General features: G+C 35.7%; 2 protein-coding genes across 2 annotated transcripts in view; both read left to right on the top strand.

The window, feature by feature from the left end:
- Positions 1-1,136, top strand: part of LOC109366363 (dynein heavy chain 8, axonemal-like) — a 20,816-nt gene extending 19,680 nt beyond the window's left edge. Inside the window, exon 15 of the mRNA XM_019613506.1 lies at positions 1,120-1,136. Within this exon, the coding sequence (XP_019469051.1) occupies positions 1,120-1,136 (17 nt within the window). The remainder of the gene's footprint in view (positions 1-1,119) is intronic.
- A 42-nt stretch (positions 1,137-1,178) lies between these two features.
- On the top strand, positions 1,179-11,528 carry LOC104909368 (dynein heavy chain 8, axonemal-like). The gene is made up of 9 exons (XM_019613627.1): positions 1,179-1,416; positions 2,424-2,623; positions 2,953-3,106; positions 3,217-3,380; positions 7,269-7,371; positions 7,968-8,072; positions 8,351-8,512; positions 10,428-10,652; positions 11,298-11,528. Exons 1-9 carry the CDS (start codon positions 1,276-1,278, stop codon positions 11,526-11,528), a joined length of 1,485 nt encoding a protein of 494 aa, XP_019469172.1. The 5' UTR covers positions 1,179-1,275.
- Positions 11,529-11,957: the final 429 nt, after the last annotated feature.

Genomic DNA, 11,957 nt, shown 5'->3' with positions numbered 1-11,957 from the left:
AAGGTAAAACCCAAGGGCAGAAATAAAGATGTTTAACAGGACAGAAAATGAAGGAACATTGGTAATAATAATAAAAGAATATTCAGAATAAATGCAACACAGTTACTCACCACCCACTGACCAATGCCTGGTTTGTTCCCAAGCAGTAGCTCCCCAGCACTAGCCAATTCCCCAGAGTTTTATTGTTCTGCATTATGTCATATGGTATGGAATATCCCTTTTGCCAGTTTGGGTCAGATGTCCTGGTTCTCTCTCCTCCCAGCTTCTTGTGAAGCCCTAACTTCAGCATAAGAAGCTGAAAAGTCCTTGATTTAGTATGAGCGCTTCTCAGCAACAGCCGAAACATTGGTGCATTATCAACATCATTTTCATCCTAAATCCAAAGCAGAGAACCATACCAGCTGCTAGGAAGAAAGTTAACTTTATTTTATTAAATTCCTTCAAAAGTATTTTATTTTGTTAGATTGCTTCAGAAATATTTTCTAACCTTATTAAGGAGTATCTATATTATCATTGGAAGAAATAACAGTAGGACAAGAATTACTTTGCAACAGAATAACTTCTTTAAGCTCAGTCCATCACTAACCTGGTACATAATGCAGTCCTACTTTATAACAAGCTCCCTGCTATTGGACAGGCTCTGTAAAAGTAGGCTCAATGCAATAATTATTCCTTTAACTCTCTTTCCTTGCTCTGCTCCCATTAGAAGTATTTAGTTTTCATTTTCTTAGCTAATATTTTATAGACCTCTAACCAGAATGAGAAGATAATGTTACCATATATTTTTAATTTCTATATTTATCTCCAAAGTGATACGATAATGTGTGTTGTGTATTATTGATTTCTGCAAGATTTACATATATGAAGTTAACAAATTTGTTTTTTTTTTAATTAATAAACATTTGTAAGGAAAAGCAGTTAATGGACTTATGTTTCAATGCAAACTGAAATATTTCTGTTCATTTGGTAAAAAAAAAAATGTTAAGTATTATTGTTAGGGAGGATATTTACACAAGTTTTTTTCTAAAAAGGTGACTAATTTGATGGTTTTACATAGAAAATGTTGACTTGGATGGCAGCTAATTTGCATTTCCTATCTGTTTTTACAATGTTTTTAAGATTTCCTGTATCTATAAAAGGCCATTTACTACTGCACCAACTTAACTCAATTGCAGGTGCCGTAGACTACCTAAAGGACTCCAAACCTGGCAAGCATTTTTAGATCTAAAGAAAAAAATTGATGATTTTAGTGAGTCTTGTCCTTTGTTGGAATTGATGACTGACAAAGCAATGAAGCCAAGGCACTGGAACCGTATAGCTGAAACAACAGGACATCAATTTGATGTAGAATCTGATTCATTTTGCCTTCGAAACATCATGGAAGCCCCGATTCTTCAAAATAAAGATGATATTGAGGTAGATAAATGTCTTTTTTGCACTTCATTTGATGATATTAACACAGAATATTAAAAATTATGTTCACCTAACTTTTAAAAATATTTTTTACACTGTTAAGGGTCTTGTCTGTCAAGCAGACCACACTGGTTGAAATTAATTAATACTATGTTTAGAAATCTCATTTGTATGAAGAAAAGTGGAAATGGTAACTGTAATCTTCAGACACATGTTTATTGATAATCTCTTCTTCCTTGTCCTGATTTTCTAGCCCTTGTTTAACAGAAAATAAGCTTCAAATGATCACATTCACCTAAATTTTTATTGTCTGATTTCTTTAAAGATATGTAAATGAATGAGATACTTTACAGAGGAAAAACTCCACAAGTCTTCATTTAACATGAATACTTTTCTGGACCTTTATAGAGTCTTCTAAACCATAAAACCTTGAAAGTTTCCCACAAATAACCTGAAAAGAACTCTCAGTGGAGTTTGTGAGTGTTGTAGCTTAAATACAGATGCAAACGATATTATTGTATTCATACTTTATTTGATTTTTTAATGGAAGCATTACAGGTTGATCTGCTTAATTTTAAATTCAATTCTGATTTGAATGGGATAATAGATTTGATGATCTCCAGAGATTCTTTCCGTCTGAGATACTGTGATTCTATAAATTGAAATGAGACAGGATTAAGAGTTGATAACAAATATATCTATGTCATTACTCAAAACCATATAGAAATGATGATTCAGAAATCTTGTGATGCAGAAATAACAAAACATGAAGCCACAGAAATGGGATACTAATACATTTCCAATGGAGTACTTTTCACTTATCCATATACTTCATTTCAGAGACATTTCAGCAAAATTAGCACAGTGATTTGTGCATTTGTCACACAGCCATATTATCTTACAGAATTTCATACACTGATTTTAAACAGACCGTTATTAGAAGATTAACATTTGGAACGGTTTCATTTATGGAGAACAAAGATTCTAAAAACTTTTTTTTTGTTGTTCAGGATATATGTATTTCTGCTACAAAGGAAAAGGATATAGAAGCCAAACTATCTCAAATAGCTGAAATCTGGGGAAACCAATTTCTGAGCTTTTCAGCATTCAAAGGAAGAGGAGAGTTGCTGCTAAAGGGATCTGAATCAGCAGAAATCATAACTTTGATGGAGGATAGTTTAATGATTCTTGGCTCTTTACTGAGCAATAGGTACTTTTAAAATGATTTTGCATGGTGTTTTCAGTAACTATACTATTATTAGAATAAATCAACAGTAAATTTGAACTGAATGTTATTTATTAATGAAAAAAAGAATAAAAATTAGAATTTCTGATTTAAAAACTTCCTCTACTGGCAGACATTAATATATTAATAACAACTTATTATCTCAATATATTTGAGTATAATAAAGTTGTTAGGAGCTGTTAGGAGATTTGTCTTGCTCTCTAAGTTCTCTCTTAGCCATCATATTTTAGCTTTCTGTTTAACAATAGCTTTCTTGAGAATTAAATTTCTCTGTCTTTTGTCCTTTATTTCAGATACAATGCACCATTTAAAAAAGATATTCAGAGTTGGATTTCTAAACTAAGTGGCTCTACAGACATAATTGAAGAATGGTTGGTTGTACAAAATCTCTGGGTTTATCTTGAAGCAGTTTTTGTAGGAGGAGATATTGCAAAACAGTTACCGCAGGTAAACTTACAGTGTTTGCCTATTATATATTAATAGTTATCTGTGTACTAAATTCCCCCAGAGGATGCTAGGAAAGCACTTTTTTTTATTTTTTATTTTTTTGTGTATAGGAAGCAAAGCGTTTTCAGAATATTGATAAGTCATGGGTAAGAATAATGCAACGAGCTCATGAAAATTCAAATGTAATTGCCTGCTGTGTTGGAGATGAGACTATGGAGCAACTTCTGCCTCACTTACATGAACAACTGGAAGTATGTCAGAAGTCACTTACAGGGTATGAATTCTTTGATTATATATATATATGTGTTTAATGTGTTTGTATTTTGAAAATAGTTTATATAAATTCAGTTTAATTTTAGTTCCAAACTAAATATTTAAGGATTTTCTAAGAGCAAATCTGAAGACTAGATCTTCTTTTTCTACATTATAGCTATACAATTTCTCCTTACTTCTAATCTGCGTATTTCTGTGTCTAGCAAGAGAAGCCTTCCAAACTTTTTGTAATTAAGTTTCTTCAAAACTGCATAGGTAACTGCTAAAGATGATGTCTCTTGAATGAAAATTTATGTTGATAATACTTGAAAGGTAAGGATTAATTGCAGCTTTAGGAGTCTTGTTTACATAAAATCAAACAGTAAATTTTCAGCTTGTTTTCTTTGGACCATTGAACACAGATTTAGCAGACTGAAAGGACCTGAGGACAAAGCAAATAGTATCTGCAAAATCCATAATGTGCGAATTACAGATGAACAGATCTAATTACTAGTTTGCTATACATTTGTGGTGGGAAGGCTGATTCCAGTGTTCAGTGTTCTAGCATTCTGTGTATTTCTAAATTCAGCTGTGAGAGAATCACAGAATCATTAAGGTTGGAAAAGACCTCCAAGATCATCCATTCCAAGCACCTACCTATCATCAATAGCTCCCACTAAATCATGTTCACCAGTAAAACACCTAAATGTTTTGTGAACACCTCCAGGGTCTGCAACTCCACCACCTCCATGGGCAGTCTGTTCCAGTGCCTGATCACTCTTTCAGGGAAGAAGTGTTTCCTAATGTTCAACCTGAATATACCTGCCACAACTTGAGGCCATTCCCTCTAGTCTTGTTGTTAGTTCCAAGGAAGAAGAAGCCAACCCCCATGTCACTACAATCTCCCTTCAGGTAGTTGTAGAGAGCAATAAGATCCCTTTTGAGACTCCTCCAGACTGAACAATCCCAGTTCCCTCAGCTGCTCTTCTCAAGAATTGTGCTTCAGACCACTCACCAGCTTTGTTGCCCTTCTCTGAACATGCTCCAGTGCCTCAGTGTCTTTCTTGTAGTAAGGGACTCAAAACTGAACAGAGTACTTGAGATGCAGCCCCATGACTGCTGAGTACACAGGGACGATCACTTCCCCGCTCCTGCTGGCTGCACTATTTCTGATACAAGCCAGGATGCCATTGGCCTTCTTGGCCACCTGAGTACACTGCTTTCTTATGTTCAGCTGAGTCGACCAATATCCCCAGATCTGTTTCCTTTACACAGTCTTCCAGCCACTCTGTCCGAAGCCTGTGGCATTGCATGAGATTGTTGTGGCTATAGTGCAGGACCTAGCACTTGGTCTTCTTGAACTTCATTCCACTGGCTTTAACCCAGCTGTCCAGCCTAACTAGATCCCTCTGTAGAGTTTTCCTATCCCAAGTAGATTGACAATTCCTGTCAATTTGGCGTAATCTGCAGACTCACTGAGAGTGCACTCAATGCCCTCATCCAGGCCATGAACAAAGATATTGAACAGGACAGGCCCCAGTACCAATCCCTGGGAATACTGCTCTTGACTGGTTGCCAACTGCTACCCTTTGGGTCCAGCCATCCAGCCAGTTCTTTACTCAGCAAGGAGTGTATCTGTCTAAGGCATGAGGTGCCAGCTTCTCTGAGAGAATACTGTGGGAGACAGTGTCAAAAGCTTTGCAGAAGTCTAGATAGACTAGTCAACAGCCTTTCCTTCATCCACCAGGCAGGTCACTTGATCATAGAAGGAGATTAGGTTGGTCAAGCACGACCTGCCTTTCATGAACCCATAAGGCAAGGCCTTATCCCCTAATTGTCCCACACATGCTGTGTGATGTCCCTACAAATGATCTGCTCTATAACCTCTCCTGGCGCTGAGGTCAAACTGATAGGCCTATAGTTCCCTGGGTCCTCTGCATGGCTGTTCTTGTAGATGAGAGTCACCTTGGCAAGCCTTCAGTCCTCTGGGATCTTTTCAGTTGACCAGGAGTGCGAATAGATGATTGAAAGCAGCATGGCTATCGCCTCCACCATCTCCCTCATGAGGATCCCATCTGATCCTGTGGACTTGTGGCAGTCTAGGTGGAGTAGCAGGTCTCTAGCTATTTTCACCTGAATCGTGGGGCATTTATTTTGCTTCTCATCCAAGACTTCTAGGTCAAGGGGTAGAATACCCTGAGGATAGCTGGTCTGACTTTTAAAGACAGATTTAAAGGCTGAGGTTCTCAATGCCTTCTTTTCCTTATCCTCAGTGGTCAAGTTCTCCACTGCATCCAGTAAAGAATGGAGCCCTCCTCTTACTGTTAATATATTTGTAAAAAAGGTTTTTTGTTCCCTTTTACCCCAGTGGCCAGCTCGAGTTCAAGCTGGGCTTTTACATTTCTAATTTTCTCTAAATACATCCCTAACAACTTCTTTGTACTGTCGTGAAGTGGCCTGTTCTTTTTTCCACAGGAGGAAGATTCTCTTTTTCTCTTGGGACTTCAGGAAAAGCTCCTAGCTCATCCACATTGGTTATCTTCCCCACAGGCTCTTCTTGCAGCACAGGATGATAGCCTGCTTCTGCACCTTTAAGACTTCCTTCTTGAGGAGTGACCAGCCTTTCTGGAGAAAAGGACCAAATCCGAAGGGACAATTCCTACTAATGTCCTAAACAGTTCAAAGTCTGCCTTCTGGAAGTCTATGGTAGCAGTTCTGCTGCACCCCCTCCTGACTTCACCAAGAATGGAGAACTACCATTTCATGGTCACTCTGTCCAAAACGGCTCCCGACTCTCACACCTCCCACCAGTCTTTCTGTTTGTGAACAGCAGGATTAGAGGGGCACCTCCTCTGACAGGCTCTCTTAACAGCTGTATTGGGAAGTTATCTGCCATACACTCTAGAGACTTTTCAGTCTCCTTCTTCTGCATCGCACTGAATTTCCATTATATATTAGAGAAGCTGAAGTCACCCATGAGAACGAGGTCTGGTGATCGAGCAGCTTCTGACAGCTGCTTGTGGAACAACTCATCTGTCTCTTCATCCCATTAGGTGGTCTATAACAGACCCCCACCAGGATGTCTGTCTTATTGGCCGTCCCCCTGATCCTAACCCATAGAGATTCAACCTTATCATTCCTCAAGCTCAACAACATCAAAACACTCTCTAGCATAGAGAGCCTCACCACCACCCCTCCTTCCTTGTCTTTCCCTTCTGAAGAGCTTATAGTCATCCATTGCAGTCATGGAAGCCATCTCACAATATTTCTGTAGTGGCAACTAAGTCACAGTTGGCTGCTGTGCAGTATCTTCCAGCTCCTCCATGTTGCCCATGCTGTGTGCATTGGTGTAGATGTGCTTTAGCTGAGCCCCTTCCCTCATCCCCAGTCTTGTCATCGTTCCTCTAGGCTCATCTCTAGCAGGCCTGGTTTTATCCCATTCCCCCTTCAAATTTAGTTTAAAGCCTTCTCAACAAGCTTTGCCAGCTTTTGGGTAGGATCCATTTCCCCCTTTGAGGCAGGTGAGACCCATCAGCAGATATCAGGCCAGGTGCTGAGTAAAGAACATTTGCATCAAGGGATTATGATCTGTAATGATGATATAATATGGAATATATTAAGAAAGTACCATTGCCAGTGAGAAAGCTGGTGAGCAAACATTCTTAGTGTGTGTACAAACACATAATTTTTCTGTTATTGTGAAAAATATTTCAATTTGTTACTCTTTTTAAAAAGCATTTTCTATTTTAAAAACTTTTTAAAATGTTCTGAAATTAGATATACTTTGGCATGAACCCAAGTCTTCTTTTTTGAATTAAATCTACAGAAAATGAAATATTTCAGTTCTACTTAAGGGGGGGAAAAAATACAAGGTGAAAAATTCTAATGGAAGTCTTGTTCAATTTTAAAGATACTTAGAGAAGAAGAGGCTACTGTTTCCTAGATTCTTTTTTGTTTCTGATCCTGTCCTTCTTGAAATTCTTGGACAAGCAAGTGATTCTCATACAATTCAGGTACAACCCTAGTGATTTTTTTTCTGCTTAGAACAAAAAGGAAATTTAAATATGGAAAAGTAGTTAATAGATTAGAATGTTAACATTTTCTTGTGAATTATGGAAATTTTTGTTTGTTTGTTTCTTGCTCATTAGTCTTTAGCAAAATAGGGAACAGATATTTGTAATTAAAAATATTTATATTCAGAATCCAGAACACTAGAATATGGTCGCCTTTTAAGATTTGCTGGAGGTTCTTTAATGAAAGGGACCCCATGAGACCTTGTTGCTTAGCATAGCGCTAAATCAGTCTGGCTACTCCTGGATTGTAGCTGAGAGCTGAGGTAAGATAGTAGATCTAAGGTAATAACTGATCTTTGTTCTGCTCGATCACTGGTGGAAACTGTAAAACCATAACACAAAAAAATAACAGATTGAGATAAAATCCTACGCAAATATTCTACGGTTATTATCTTTGGATGGCCTGAAGTTCATCCATAAGTTCAGAGAAATCTTCACAAGATTACCTTACCTTAAATTTTGTTTTCTTCTATGCTAATGCTATTTAATGTTAATGTTACTGAATAACTTGAATGACTCCTGAATTATCCTTACAGCCACATCTGCTTTCCATATCTGACAATATAAATGAAGTAGAATTTCACCAAAAGGATTATGATCGCATACTGGCAGTCATATCAAGAGAAGGAGAAAAAATACTGGTAATTTGCTGATATTTCCCTACTCACACACAGAAATCTTGTAATAGATAAAATCATTCTATTATCCAACATATCAATATATATTAAGTTGAATACTGTATTTACAAATAAATGTTTCAGTCATCAATGTAATAAAATTGTTATAATTTTTGCAGTATTTGTAGTATTTAAATTTATAATTTTTGTGCAAAGATCTTTAGTAGCTATCTATTAACTAACAGTGTTGAACAGGAGTTTATTAACTATGTCTTATTTTCTCCCTTTTATTTATTTCTCAGTTGGACACTCCAGTGATTGCAAAAGGACCAGTAGAGCTTTGGTTGCAGAATTTACTACATGTGCAGCAGATTTCATTGCATGGTATAATTAGGGCAGCATATTACCAAATTAGTGATACGGGATATGATTTGCTGAATTTTCTCAATCACTTTCCAGCACAGGTGAGAATACAGAATGTGGGTTTGTGTGTGCAGTCTAGACTGTGTGTTGGGGGGCTTGGGAAATAAACAACATATAGACTAATGGACTGTCTATATGAGGAATTTGCTAAAGAGAAAACAAGGGTATAAATCTACCCAGTAGCAGGCAGCTTTTAACAACCTCAATTTTGGTACACAATGTATAGCATAATATTTTTCTTGTAATCCACATTAAAATAATTTTCTATTCTCATAGAAAATACAAGGTAGAGCTTACATCTTCTGTGATGGCTATTGAACCTCTTTGATATGCAAAGAAAATTTATTGTGCAGATTGATTTCTCTCTCGTAATTTATGTTTGCAAGGGCTGTTATTATGGTTATCTCATCTTATGAAGATTTATGGGACTTCATAATTTATGTATTTGTCATTATAATACACACCTAGTAGAAGCCTATCTTCAAAGATTCTAGTTTGCATAGAGACTTCTCCATCTTAGTGATTGATAATAAATTTCATTAGCAAATAATGAACTGTTTCTCAGCCTTTCTGTATTCTGACCCAGCCATTTGTTAATCATTACAGCAGTAGGCATAACTATTTTATAGAATCTATGCAAATATTAAAACTTGCAGTACATTCCTAATTTCAAAAATTGGTCAGGACATTTAGATTTTGAACAGAATTATCTTAAAGTTGTGTTTATGACAACTGCTTTTATCTTAGCAGAATTTAAGATGTCTGTTGCTTTAAGAAAAAAAGAATGATGTACTGCCTGTTTTGCCTACATGTCAGACATTTTGAGGTGGCATTATTTTCACCTGGAAAGATCTTGTTTCCCAATCCAAATGTTAGGATTGTTAAGACAGCACAAATTAATTGTGTTAAAAGTAGTGGACAGGGTGAGAGGAACAAGGAGAGAAGAAAATGATCTTTAGTCAAGAAATTTAAAGTACAGAGAAATAAGTGCTTTGTTATAGGACAGAGAAGAAATTAGACAAAATACTTAAAAATATTTGATATATTTTCATTCCTTTGAATTATCTTTTTACTGTCTCAGATGCTTCTGTTTTAGACAGCTAGAAAAAAGTTGCATCCAAAGGTGTTTTTTCCCCTCTAACTCAGCTGTCATTCTAAAATAAATTTGATTTTTGGTAGCCAAATTATTCTAAAATGAGGAGATATTTCCTGCTTCACAATCTCTGTAGCCTTGAACTTGTTACAGATATTGGAGACAAAAAGTAGAAAATGGATGTCAAAGTGTTAGGTCTTGGTACTCTATAAATTTAACAACGTGGGAAAGAAAGGTACTGATAGAATTCTCTTCTATCATGTTTTGCCATGGATATCAATTGGATTCGTGGAAATCATGTGTCATTTACATGGATTTGTGGAAGTCAAAATCTGAGACTGCAGTTTACACTCAATGTCCCAGATTTATTTGAAATAAAAAATACTTTCTAGTTCAGAGTGCTCTAATGAGGACAATCAGTAATCAATATAGTAGTGCATCCCATGTTCAGTAGAAAATGAATACATTTTTTAAAAAATGTTCTTTAATTAGATGTGAACTGTCAGAGAAAAAATTTCAGCAGAATGTCTCCCCACAGTTTAAGATCTGTTTGTTTCTTATGCTGGTTACACTTAGACTGGATTGTAAGTGAAACTGAGGGTTCTGCTTAATTTGTGCATATCTTGGTATATGATAATTTTTTGTAACTTTAAAAAAATGTTTTCTTTGGAGTTTGAAATCCTGTAACAGATCCAACTAACTCAAGCAGAGCATTATGGTGAGGTATTATCATAATGGGAGCTAGCGATTGTTTGGCACTCCTGATGCTGTAATTTATTTTCACATTATGCTCAAAGCATTTAAGAAAGGGATAGTATTGAACAAGTTATTATTTTGTATTCATTCACATATTAAATTTGTAGGTTGGATTACTGGGAATTCAAATGTTGTGGACGCGTGATTCTGAAGAAGCTCTAAAGAATGCTAAAGAGGACAGAAAAATCATGCAAGCAACCAATGGGAGATTTCTGGATATTTTGAATATGTTGATTAGCCAGACCACACATGATCTTTCCAAGTTCGACAGGGGGAAGTTTGAAACACTTATTACCATACATGTACACCAGCGTGATATATTTGATGATCTGGTAAACTACAGGTTTTGATTTTTGACAATTGATTGTTGTCTTCTGTAACATCTAATTTATTCTTAGTCTCTCCTGCTCCTTCAGAGAGCACGCTACTGGGATTTTCCTTATGGATTCTAAAGGGTATATGCAGAAGGAAAACAAATGAAAAAAATCCTAAAATCCGTTATTTTCTTGAACTTCTTAGAGTCTGCTAAGTTCTTATGTTCATTTATTCTGTGAGAAATGCTATCTGTTCCTCAATATTTTTTACTGCTTATGATATGAACATAACAGAATATACAGATTTTATATTCTATGTCTCCAGTAAATCCTTCCTGCACCATGCTCTTTGTTACTGTGTATTTGGGGAATTCACATAATGTGGATTGCTAATTTCACTTGGAGGATTAGATGTACAATCAAAGCAATTTAAGCTTCATTTGATTACAATCAGTTGAAATGATCAGATCATTTATTAATCAGCTTAAAATACATCTGTAAATATTATGTGAGCTTTATATTTACTTCACTTTACTTCTTAGGAATTCTAACCTAAGAAATCACTCATTATTCTAATTATTTGCAAATTAGGATTTTATTGCAGTTATCAAATATAATAAAATGAGTGTCATAACATAGATACTTTTTTACTTTTTTTTCAAGGTAAAAATGCACATCAAATCACCAACTGATTTTGAGTGGCTAAAGCAGTCTAGGTTTTATTTCAAGGAGGATCTCGATCAAGTTTTGGTATCCATTACAGATGTTGATTTTGTTTACCAAAATGAATTTCTGGGTTGCACTGAACGTCTGGTTATAACACCTCTTACAGACAGGTTAGAAACAAGATTATATGTAATAAACATTTATATATACAGTGTTTACTTAACATAGTATCTTCAAGGAGAAATATTCTGAATTAAGTTCTGTGTTCTAGGTCATAATCAAAAGTCTTCTTGTACATTTGCTTAACTGTATCCTTAAAAAAAAAAAAAAAGTAAAATACATTCCCACTATTTTGTACACTTAGTCATTCTTACAGCAGTTTTATCATTCCATGGTCTTAAGAGATCTACTAGCAGAACTGAGTAATTACACACTAGTGTAATTTTTGCAGAATTTCTATTCTGAAAAGAGAGATTGGATCAAATGTTTTAAGCTCTGTAATAAAGGATTCTATAAGGATTTTGTTGCTACCCTTGATGTCAAGTAGTACCCTTACTACCCCAATGTCTTTGAAAGTCAAAGATAACCAATTATTAGTACTGGGAAACAACCAACCATTAATTTTGTTTCAAATTTGGATTCATGTTGGTTTTTTTT

This window comes from Meleagris gallopavo, chromosome 2 (genome assembly GCF_000146605.3).
Source record: "Meleagris gallopavo isolate NT-WF06-2002-E0010 breed Aviagen turkey brand Nicholas breeding stock chromosome 2, Turkey_5.1, whole genome shotgun sequence".
Taxonomy (NCBI): Eukaryota; Metazoa; Chordata; class Aves; order Galliformes; family Phasianidae; genus Meleagris; species Meleagris gallopavo.
Note: the sequence above shows the minus strand (reverse complement) of the source record. Positions and strands in the feature narration are given on the sequence as shown.